This window comes from Coturnix japonica, chromosome 7, assembly GCF_001577835.2.
Source record: "Coturnix japonica isolate 7356 chromosome 7, Coturnix japonica 2.1, whole genome shotgun sequence".
NCBI lineage: Eukaryota > Metazoa > Chordata > Aves > Galliformes > Phasianidae > Coturnix > Coturnix japonica.
Genome location: NC_029522.1, coordinates 5,753,376 through 5,765,493, shown reverse-complemented (window position 1 = coordinate 5,765,493; position 12,118 = coordinate 5,753,376). Strand labels below are relative to the sequence as shown.

General features: G+C 39.9%; 1 protein-coding gene across 1 annotated transcript in view; it reads left to right on the top strand.

Annotated features, from left to right (window-relative positions):
- The window catches only part of ZNF804A (zinc finger protein 804A), a 135,597-nt gene extending 123,692 nt beyond the window's left edge, over positions 1-11,905 (top strand). The window contains exons 3-4 of the mRNA XM_015868019.2: positions 1,181-1,311; positions 3,572-11,905. Of these exons, the coding sequence (XP_015723505.1) occupies positions 1,181-1,311; positions 3,572-6,860 (3,420 nt within the window). The 3' untranslated portion in view covers positions 6,861-11,905. The remainder of the gene's footprint in view (positions 1-1,180; positions 1,312-3,571) is intronic.
- Positions 11,906-12,118: the final 213 nt, after the last annotated feature.

Genomic DNA, 12,118 nt, shown 5'->3' with positions numbered 1-12,118 from the left:
CATTTTTTGCACTTGTATGACCTTTTTATATACAGGAAATAGTATTTTTGGAAGCTTTTTGATCAGACCTCAGACCAGCTTGTGCCAGGTATATATTCTGTGGTTAATGGCTAAGAGCAGCTCCACTCACATGTATGCGTTTGGTGAGCAAACTCCTCAGATATTGTCTAGCAATAATTCTTATAGATTGTTAAAACCCTCTGTGCTAAAGCTGGAGACAGGAGTTATTAGAAAAAAAAATGCCTTGTATGAGTAGTTCCTGTCACGCTAGGAACGATTATGCTCATCACCCTTCCATTCTGCAGGAAGGGCCATTGATTTGACAGGACATCTGACAGAAGGGAAACTCGAGAACAAATAGTTCCAGAAAAGACAAGCAGACAGTCCAGCATGAAGGCTGTGCGTATGGAACTGCAGCCAGACTCTTCCGTCTCACACACTGACACCTACTTGTAACAATTATGTAAAGTAATTTAATTGCCTAAAAGTGGTTCTTCTGTTCCACAACTTGTATGTGCTGAACACATAATGACTTGATTAAGCTGAGGAGAGGCTCGAATCAGTGAAATGATGGTTATGTGGTTGTGTTAGGCTGCATGAAAAAGAACCTCTTGTGTCTGCATAACCCAGGCAGGCACAAAATGAACCTTCTTTGCATCCCATGTTGTGTAAGTGCTCCTATAACAGCATTCTCCCTATTACCTGTGGGTTCAGTGTTGTTCTGTGCCGTCAGTGGGAATTTTATTGTCAGGTTCACTGAGAGAAATAGATAGAGCTAGAAACATGCAGTAAATGAAAACTGAAAATAGCCACTGCTTGCAGTGAGACTGTACCGACACCGTGAGGCGTGAAGTCCCATTAACTTCAGCCCTGCACTTTTCAGCAGTAAAAGGGTCAAAATATGATTTGGGCTGAGCAACGTCTAGTTCTACTGAGGCAGATCTGTAATAATCCCAGAAAGTACAATACAGTTATCTGATTAGATCTGCCCCAGCTAGGTTCTCTCTAAAATAATGGGGTATTTCTGTTATTTGCTTGAAATCTATAAATTTATTGAATAGATCACTTTGATTGGATTGGAAAATCAATCTGAGTATGAAATTGCTTTCCAGAAACTAACTCTTATTGTAAATGATAATCATTCCTGGGCTTGTTTCTGTGTGTATGTGATTTCTTGCAGAGACTCAAGGAACTGAAGCAGAGGGAGTTTGCTCGAAATGTAGCATCGAAGTCAAGAAAGGATGAAAGGAAACAGGAAAAAGCCCTTCAACGCTTGCACAAGTTAGCTGAGCTGAGGAAAGTGACAACGTGGTAAGTGTGTGGCTACTGAAACGCAAAGAATGCCTTAAAAGAATCCCTAGGGTATTTGCTGATGACCCAGGACACAGGGCTACTGGAATCCCTCAGCTGGAGCTCTGTACGCACGGTTTTATGACATTTCTGAAGCAGTGTGTGTACAGGAATTTGAGTCACACTATGCGAAGAAATGTTTAACTTGTTTTTTTCTAGTGGAGCTAAAATGACATGTGTTTTTGGTATTAAAAAAATGTTTCATATCTTTTTCTTAAAACCAGGCATATTTGTTGAAAGCTTAGTGAACTAGGTCATGCGTTTGAAGGCTGACAGTGCTCCATTGATGAGGTGAGGAATACAGAGTCTTTCTAGGATGTAACAGATTTGTGTGATTTAGCTTTCAAACTGCTTGCCTGGGAAAGCATCCAGAAATCTCATCTTAAATCTCAGTAACTGGATTTTATTTATTTTATTTTTTTTAATATTAAAAGGTAAGTGCTGCTTTTCCTCATCTCAACAGAATGTTTACTTCTCACCAGAAGTCAATCCTTGCTAGTCATGCGTATTGCTACTCTATCTAGGCATACTATTGAAATTAATATTGAGATTGCTGACTGAGAGTCTGTTCTTATTTGCACGCTTCTGACACTCACTATATATATTCCAACTTGATTTTCTGCAGTGGGACTTCAGGGGGAAAAATATATGCTGAAATGCTAATTTAATCCAGGTTTCATCTCACCAGATGATCTATCAAAGAAGTCAGCCCATATGACTTATAGTTCCTGTTCAGAGATTATGTGTTCCTCCATAGTTTGTATGGTGGGCAGCATGCTGACATAAATTCTCTCTAAGCAAATGGAGGTGACTTGGAAGTTGTGAGGTCTGTTTGATGAGATCAGCGTAACACCTTAGTTATTCATTTACTTATCTTTTGATGGTAAGTCACGTGAAAGCTCTTTTTCTTCCATTAGTGCTCTAACTTTCAAAATCTAATACTCTACAAACATGGTTTTTATGGTCCCAGCTTTGGATATCATTTTCCCTAAGCACATTAGAAAAGGTGCATTTGATATAATTCAGGACAGAGAGGGAAAAGAAATGTATTGTCTCCCCTTTTCCATGCTAGTGAAGCACAGATATTGTAGGTGTTTGTTCTATCCATTACTTCTTTTCAGAGTCCTCCTAATCCCTGGAGAAGAATTTCTCTGAGCTTTAATAGTTGCTGTACACTACTAGTTTCTGTCCTTAGAGGTATGATACAAACAGACACACTGGATTTATTTTAACTAGTGTTTTTAGGTTTGTTTAGGATAAGAAATCTCTATTTTGGTGGTGACACAATATGTGTATGTGGTGCATTTGTCATTATTTAACACAGCACTTCTTGGTGCCCTAAATCACGTTTGCAAGTTTTTCCAGTGACCTACCATCTAGTAGCGCTCTGCGCTGCACTGTAAGATACAGAATAACTGGGCTAAACCAAACCAAAATTACAAAAAACAACCAACCAGACTGATGTAGTTAGGTTCATTAGTCCTAGTGCTGAACAGTTCCTGTGAATCCCAAAGAAATGCCAGCTTAAGCAGTTTTTTTTCTTATCTTTGCTTCCTATTAAGTCATATAGAACAGATGGGAAGAGGACACGAGATGAGAACAGAAGTAGACAGTGATAAATTTTTTTCTCTAGAGGGATGAATCACTTTTGCACTACTGTCAGCTGAAATACTTTTCTTGATATTATTTTTTCCATGAAATAAATGGCTGCGCTTGCAACAGGTCTGTGAACACAAATAGGAAGGGAGCTGCTGGGTGATTGCCTGTGGGTGGAGAAGCAGTCACTGGGATCATGACTAAGAGGGAAGTGATCTTTGAGGTACTCTTCGCTTTAATATATTTGGCAGCACAAAGAAAGATAAAACCTCAACTGTTTGTAGTAATAGTGGCATAACTGTGATGGCATACAGGGAGAAGAAGCGAGGTTTCTAGGGAAATATATAGTCTTTTATTAGTTTAGCAACTGCATTTAGGAGGATTCAACTATGTAAGAACATTAGCCCTCTGACTGATGTCCACGGTTCCTCACATGAAGAAACTGTGGACAAAATATTTATCTTTTTTTAAAAAAATCCTATAATGAAATAAGGTACTTTCTAAATCCACGTATCCACAGATTCTTCCTCTCTTCTTAAAAATCCTGTCAGTACCAATGTAAATCTTTGTGTATGCCTGCAGTTCTCTGAGAGGTACTTACTCTGAGTCTTGTTTGCCTTCCTAGTGCTCCTGGAAGTGGACCAATGTTCAAATCCACAACAGTGACTGTGCGGGATAATTCCGGCGATATCCCACAAAGCGCTGCCATAGATTCTGCCAGCACACAGGATTTCAGCTGTACGCTGATGCACAGTACACCGAATTGCAAAGACGCTACTTCAGATATTTCTTCCACTCCTGAAAATGCATGTAGTAATGCATCCGGACCTAACAAATTTGGAGATCAACTTCACGGAGCTCAAGGACATAGAGTCGGGTTCTCCTTTGCTTTTCCTAAGAAAGCAGTAGTCAAACTGGAGTCTTCAGCTGCTGTTTTCTATGAATATAATGATGAAACGTCTATGGAGCATGGACTTAGCAGAAGAAGCAGATTTATTCCAGGAGCTTGTAGTCTTCAGTCTCCATCAGCAACAGAAATAGTCTTGTGTCCTGAGGAGAAACAAAACTGTTTGCACCCACTGGTGGAAAAATGCACTGACGCAGCAGAAGATCCTGAAAATCAGGAATCAAAAGAGCTAATCAGCGAAGAAAACAGAGAGCTAGAGAACCCTGTATTAATTCCTGCTGATTCCAATTCGAAACAGCTAGTGTCTTCTGACATGGAGGGCTGCGATACTGATGTCAGTACTGCGGATTTACCAGGTCAAACAATGTCTTTGGCTGTGGACAATGCTCAAGTTCTGCCCCTGGACTGCAGCAGTTGTGAGCTGCTGGGAAATGGAGCTGTTGCTCAGGCTGCTGTGGAGGACTGTTCATCTCTGCTGCAGGACCCTGCTGAGGATAATGGTAAAGACGGGAACAGTGACTTATTCACGGTTGAAACTGAAATAAAGAAGCTGGGGACAGAGATGTTAGTTCCATCCCATTCTGAAGATGACACTAGAGTCCCCCAGAGCAAACTGGACACACGCAAGAGATCTTGTGAACCGTTTGTTCCTGTTCTTAGCAAACACGGATCGAACATTCTTCAGTGGCCATCAGAAATGCTAATCTACACCAGTACAGACCCATCCATTTCTTATAGCTGTAACCCTTTGTATTTTGATTTCAGGTCATCAAAAGCAAGTGATAGTCAAGAAAAACCTAGACATCAGGCAAACGTACCTAATTTGCACCATACAACCGAATCCAACCATAGCTTGGTCTCAGTTTTCACAAACAAGCCCACTTCAGAATGTGGTGATCCTGAAGCAGAAATAAATAAAAATGTGTGTGACTATACAGTACCCCTTGTAAGTGACGTTTCCCTCATCAGAAGTTCTGATCTTGCAAAATATCATAATAAAGTGGCCTTGGGTGAGTCGATCAGGATTAAAAAACTAAAAAAGCATCACATTTCAAAAAATCAGCTACGACAAAATGCTGTGATAGATGAGAAGCATAGCAGAGTTTGGATCAAAGAAAGTCATGAAAAATGGCTTCACAAAAGTAGGAAACGGAGAAAGAGAAGAAAATTATGTCATTGTCATCACCATCATTATCATCCTTGTGGGGAAGCAACAATTGCAGACATGGAGTTTTCCTCGGCGATGGAAAAGGAAATGAGTTACAGAGATGAAAACAAACATCAGCACCTCCAAAATAATCCAGAGAAGTGCAGATACGATGCAGGGAATATCTGGACAGCTACGGATGAGGTTCAGCAGTCTCATCAAAAAGCTGATACTGAAAATGGTCATAAAAGAGTTACGGCTTCATCAGATCACCTCCATGGGAGCAGAGGTTTATGTGACATCTGGCATACAAAAGGTATGGACCAACGCAGCGGTTGTAAACTTCTGCATAGAAAGAGAAAAGCAAGCTCGCGGAGGCAGTTGAGGCAGCTGGCTCGGACTTGCAGGAGGCACAAATGCTTGTGCTCGAAAACCTGTTGTAGCTGGAAAGTCAGGAGGTTGAGCTGCAGCCCAGAGACTAAATGTTTAGGGCACTGCAGTGAAGAAAAGAGTCCAGGTCACCATCAGTCCATAAAGAGAGGTTACAGCTTCCTGACAGATGAACTGGAAAGCTCCCACAGGAAGCGGAGACAGAACACCTATTCCTGTTCATCGGATGAAAGTTCGTACGGAGAGGAGTGCTTGGCAGAGGAGTATTTCAGGCAAGTGAGCACTTCAGGTATGCATCACAAGGCAAAAGGAAAACACAGGAGGAGGAAAACTAGAATCAGTCATGTATGTGTTGACAGGAATGAGAGAAGTGAGGCCTCCAGGCCTTGTAAAGAAAACTCTGCAAGTTCTACGTTAAACATTTTGGGAGAATTCTTGACTCAAGACAACACAGAGGATACTATAGTGGATTCCAAAGCTGATCTTGCAGAAGAGAAAGATGAAACCATGCAGCTGGAGGAAAAGAAGGCACCTCTGCCAATGGGTGGTACGCACGTTCTGGAACAAGACAAGGCAACAGACTGTGCAGCACCAGAGAGCATGCTAGGCATGCTTTCAGACGTTGCTGCTGCTGTTCCTGAGCAGGGTGCTCCTGCAGCTGCAAGCACACAAGATGCTCTGAAGGACGAAAAGAAAAATGAAAATTTAAGCAGCCATGAAAGTCCGTCTTGTTATAAAGCTCCACCACCAACCAGACATTTGGAACAAGCTCTCCCAAAATCTGTCCTTTGTCATTATGAGCTGCCTGAGTCTCTGCCACATGAGAAGATAAACGAGGTGACCAGTGACTGGGTACAGTGCGGCTCTGGTGTATTTAACAGCCCACCACCATTGCCATTCAAAGAAGCACACCTCAACAGCCACACCTTCTTGGCTACAGAGCAGCTGATAGCCCCCTTCACCCTTCCCGACCAGACATTGATATTCCCTCCAGATAACCACGAAAAATTCAAAGACCTCCCATCCGAGGCATACCAGCAGATCATGCAACAGAACATGCTGGCCAACAAGGTGAAGTTTACCCTTCCTCCCCCAGCCATGCAGCCCCCCAGCTCTCCATTGCAGCCTCTGCCTTTGCAGCCACCTCTGTGCTCTACCTCGGTCACCACCATCCACCACACCGTCCTGCAGCAGCACGCTGCCGCCAGCGCGCTCAAGGCTCTCCAGCCCCACCAGCACTTCCTCTCGCAGGTCCCAGCCCTTGCCAGAGCACCTTTACCTCATCTGCCCGTAGGGCCCAGGCTTTGCCCCGGGGGCCCCGCGGCCTTTGTGGCCCCACCGCACCTGCCGCTGGTGCCGCCTTCGGTGCTGCAGCCGGCCCCGTTGGCCTTCTCGCCGCTGCCGCACGCCGTGTTCCCCTCCCTGCTGTCCCCACACCCGGCCGTTCTGCCGCTGCAGCCCCTCTTCTAGGATGGGTTCTTGGGGGGGAAGGAGCCTCCAGACGGATGGACGTGGGGTTCCTGGCACCCCTCGGCTTTGCAAGCGGTCCTGTGAAATAAACTGGTTGAAATTCCTCTTTCCTTGGGAAATATTTACTGTAAGTATAGCGATGCAAACATCCATGTAAAGCTCAGACCTATCCTATAACTAAAGCACTGAATAGTCTGATACCGATATGAACTATATATATAAGTGAAGCTCATGTCTTAGAATATGTATAATGTATATAAAATATATTTATAGTTCTATAACTTCTGTTGTAAAGTATTCACTTTTTGTTTTTTATCCTTGTGTATTTGCACCTATTTAATGTTTAGACAAAGCCAATGCACTATGTTTTGTACTATGTTCTCTGAAACTGTAAATCTAGTGACAAACTATCTCTTGCAATAAATTTTTGTTAACTACTTAAGTATATCAAAAATCTTTCATTATAAGCCTCACGGATGTCGTTGCTCTGTGTTCTTCTGCATCCTCTACCCCTGCTGTGCTGGGATAATCGGGTTTCCTATCCTCCAGTGATTTATCACGGATGCTCAGAGGCTAATACCTTGAGGGCAGCTGTCTCACTGAGCAAGAGAGAAAGGGTAACAGATCCGTTTGTGTTAGCAGTTTGATGTCACCATGACAAATTTTGCCTTCTTGTCGTCTTCTTGCACAGACTGCTGACTGTTGGAGCTAATCCCTTTTCTGCTAAACCAGAAAAAGACCGTGTAACAAAAATAACATCAGTGGTAGAAGAAAAAAGAACGGATCAGCAGTCGCTTGACTTGCAGGGGAATGTTTCTTACGATGAAAACATACAGCACAGAGAGCCTTATTTCCATCAAGCCTTCAGCTGATCTCCATTTCTCATGCCTACTTTTTGCACATGTGCAAGAAGGTCAGGAGGAACTTCTCACTGGGAATTTTGAATCTCACCAGGGGGATGGTTCAGGTTCTTACCTCGTTTCACTCCCCCATTATCTGCAGCATTGGGGTATTAAAAAGATATAAGTGACACAGAATAGAAATAATGATCACATGTTGCCGTTATTTCTGACTGTATTTCAGAGAATTCTTCCTACCTCTGAAGCCTTTTTATTGCTGATGAAACTCAACTTCAGCCAGAGAAATCATCTCATTCATGTTAATGTGAGGTATTTCAGGCCCACACCAGTGAAGGCCCAAAATAAAAGCAAAAGTGATTGCGGAGCAGAGCCAGCTCTGTGAGTTAAAATGAAGTCTAGCCACGTGAGTGGAGCTAAGAATTTACAGCATGACTTTTAGTGCTAGAAGTAGACCCTCCATGATAAAAGGTATGGATTAGCTCTCAAATTACTTCTTTTCACCTTTTATGTATTATAATAGAATTATATATGGTTGAATTGAAATAGTAATTTTGGTAGATTATTAATATGCATCACATATTATCTATTCAAAAAGTATTATTGTAGCCTAAAATATATGGATCTGGTTATTATTTTCTGCATCTATAGCACTAGTGCTTACCTATATCAATACTGAAAGGTTTAGTACAATAATGCATTAAAACTATAGCAAACAACATCTTGTCAACTCTGATCATAGTGTGGGATACTCAAGCCATTAGAAAGGGCTAAACTACATTAATAAACAAAAAGCTGAGAAGAAAGAGCAGATGATTGGCCCAGTCATGGATCGCTTCTCAGAACCTGCCTGATGCTGCCTCAGAGCAGGATGTTACTGGGCATCCATCTGTATGATGTTATTAAGAGGGTTAATTTTCTCTAGCTTGTAATTTCAAATGAATGCCCGTTTCTAGTTATCTGGTACCTAGAAAGTACATAAGTGACTTTATCTTGCTGCTGTATTTAAAGACTAAACCTGTCCAATCTATATGTCTCACTACTTTCTGCAGCAAGCAGGCTGCAGACCACGCTGCTTAAACACTGGAACTCATACCTGAAGCTTGAAGGTACCTGCTTGCTGCTCAGGTCCCTGCCTTATAGCTGACCCATGTTTTTTCTGCAGGAGTCAGCATGGGTATTCCCTTGGATCCTGATGTCCTGTCAAAGAAAGCAATCTGATAATACACACTGGATGAACAGTAACAATATAGAATGGTTGTGATTATACATGATCCCTATCACTGTATTTTTATGTTGCAGAAGTTAAAGAAAAACAAATTTCAAATACTCAGTTAATTGATTAAGTTTAGGAGTCAGGGATTAAAAAAAACACACACGTTCAAACAGCATCTTACATTTTCCCTGCAATCTACATTAAATTTATTCCATTTAAAGTTGTTAATAGGTTTATAACATTGTATAATTATTTATTTACTGTAGTTGTTTTCAGTAGTGTATAAACTTAGAATAAAAGAACATCGAATGTAATAATTTGCTAACATGGTATTACCTTCAGTTCCAGAGCTGTTAGTATATGTGACATAAATCTAAGAGCAAAAGACTACACGAATAATTCACAGGTTAAATTTAAAATTGAAGGCAGTAATTTAAGTGATGAAGAAATAAAATATTATTTTCAGTTTAATTTGTTGTTAAGTATACAACTTACAGTGAGTTACGTAACTGTAGCTCCATTTCAGCATTTATCTGGTATTTTAGATTAAATGTGTATTTTTATTCTACAACACAGCAGTCTGCTTTGAAATTAAACATCATTTCAAAGGATAAATAATTGAATTTTTATCATTCTAAATAAGCTCCACCAGACTGTCTTACTTAATGTACTTTTGAATTTTCAAGTTTACTCAGAAATTCTTTTTTTTTTTTGTCTGTGTTCCTGTTCAGTTTGCCAGTTCATACAGTTACAGCATTACCTTCCTCATGTAAACAGGGAAAGTGATACTATCCCCTTTAATCCACCCAAATCACAGGAATGAAATCTTCAGACTGCAGCGATGACCCTAAATTAGGTGATAGGTTTTGTTAAGCGATCCCACAGAACAGTTCTGCAGAGAAATGATTGAGAAGTTAATCTGTTCCGCTGAGATGAGAAGTGTATCTTTGTCCTTGGGAAGCTGCAGTTGGTCCAGGCAGTGACCTTCTTGGAGCCGTACCATTTCTCAGGTAACATGAGCCATAGAGTAATGTCCTTATAGGATCTTTCAGGCATTAAGAATCATCATCGTAGCGTTATCAGCAGTTTGGTGTTATCAGTCACTTTTGTCTCGTCTGTAAGTACATAGAATGCCAATACCTAGGAAGGTCAGAAGAATCAAATTATTCATTTGGTTTCTTTCACAAACTAGAAAATATGCAAGTTTTTGGGGAAGAAAAACCTTGAGATTCTACAGGAGTGAGCAATGTGCGTAGAAACTGCTGATGACAAAGAGTAAAAGAAATACCTTTGACAGAATATTACGGAATAATATTCTATACGGTTTGCTGTTATCATTTGCTGTATCCAAACACCAATCAATTTATTATGAAGCAGTTTGTTGCCTTTACTTGCAGCGTTAACTTTTTACTGGTTCATAAACTTTTTGCACTCAAGGAAATTAATTTAGATGAGATCTTCAGACTATGCTTTAAAAGGCTGTTGGAACATCCATTTCTCTTTAATACATACCATGTGTAATAGTACGTTTTTTTCTGAATACATCTTTCACTTTATAATACCATTAAGTTGATATGCTGCATCTAGAATCCAGTTTGTAAGTGTATTTGGTCAGATTCTGAATTGGTGCAAGCCAACTCCTGACTTCAATGGCATTTTATTGCTTTGTGCTGGCTGAGCATTGCAAATGCTTCAGCGTTAAAGATTTTGTTAACTTTCTCAGAAGAAGGCAATACATTACGACCACACGAATGTAGTTCTAAGACAGTTATTTGTCTGTATTTAAGGTGGCAAATTTTAATCTACTGAGTGTTTCAACATGGTGCTGTCTACCTATTCTGAACCCCATACATTAATTTCCTGATTTATGACTGTCCATTGCCTAAAGACGTGTATGTACCCAGCAGTGTACATATGTATGCAATATGCTCACCTACTGTTAAATTATAAACTGTTAACTCTTTTTCTTCAAAGAATGTTTTTGCTGTGTAGAGATCATAAGATCATGTGATATTTTTAAATTCAGATGAGTTATTAATGTGTACGTGGTTTTGTAGATCACTTTCTTTTAGTGTTTACATTAGCTTTGACCTTGTATCTTATTTTAGTTCTATCCTTCCTTTTCATCCTGGTTTCTGGAACTCTATAAAGTGTTCTCCTTTTCTGTTTGTCTCCGACTAAGATTCTCAGTATTTCTTGAAACATGTATGTTTATGAATAAGAACCAGATTTTTTTTTTAACTTTCTATTTTTTACTATTTTATTTTTTGGGGAAAAAAGAATAGAATACCAATTGTAAGAATAATAAGACTTTGTGGTTTTGTTTCAAAGTTCTTTCTTATTTCATGCATTTTATATAAGGCTGGAAGAATCTCTACCGAGTCCAAATTTTGACCTGTTGGTGAAACTCTGAAACCAAGGAATTCTAAGGAAGCTTCACCATTAATGTTACTCAGGATTTATTTTGATCTGGGACATTAGGGCTCTTTATTTATCGAAATGCCCTTACCCTCCTTTCAACTGAATGATAATTTCATGAGGTATTTTGAAAAGCACAACTCAGTAAAGAAGGCTTAATTCATTCTAAGTCATTCTTTTACCTCCTTTGCTGTAAGGGTATTTGTGTAATCAATGGCCATAAAGTTAACTTTAAAGTTTATTTTGTATGTCATCTGTGCTTGGAAACATGTACATGCACCTTCTATTCTGATACCAAAGAAGAAAATGCAGTTAATAAAAAACCTGGGTTTTTTACCTGTACAGGCTTGTTTAGAAGGTTTTAGTAAGCAGGACTCTGTTCATACCACACTGAGGTAAATTAATGTGTCAGTGGTCTTTATTTTTGCTGGGATAAGATCAAAATGTGCAAATCCCTGTAGTGAAAAAAAGCGTAATTAAGTAAGCTTCAAATGTGAATCTCCGATGAGTATAATATTAATGTATGTTAATTAAAAAAGGTTACTGTAAAATAAGCAGTGGTGTTTCTGTTTGCTATGAATGAGATTTCCAAAATTGTTTTGTTTTTTACTTAAAAGAAACAATGAACAGGCAAAGCCATTTGTAAATGGATTTTTTTAATGAATTGTAGGTAGTATGCGGACACTTTCCCCGTGGATGAGAAACAGCAGGTAAGTGTTGCACATAACAAATCATATCTCTTCTAAAGAAACATCTTGCATTTCTAG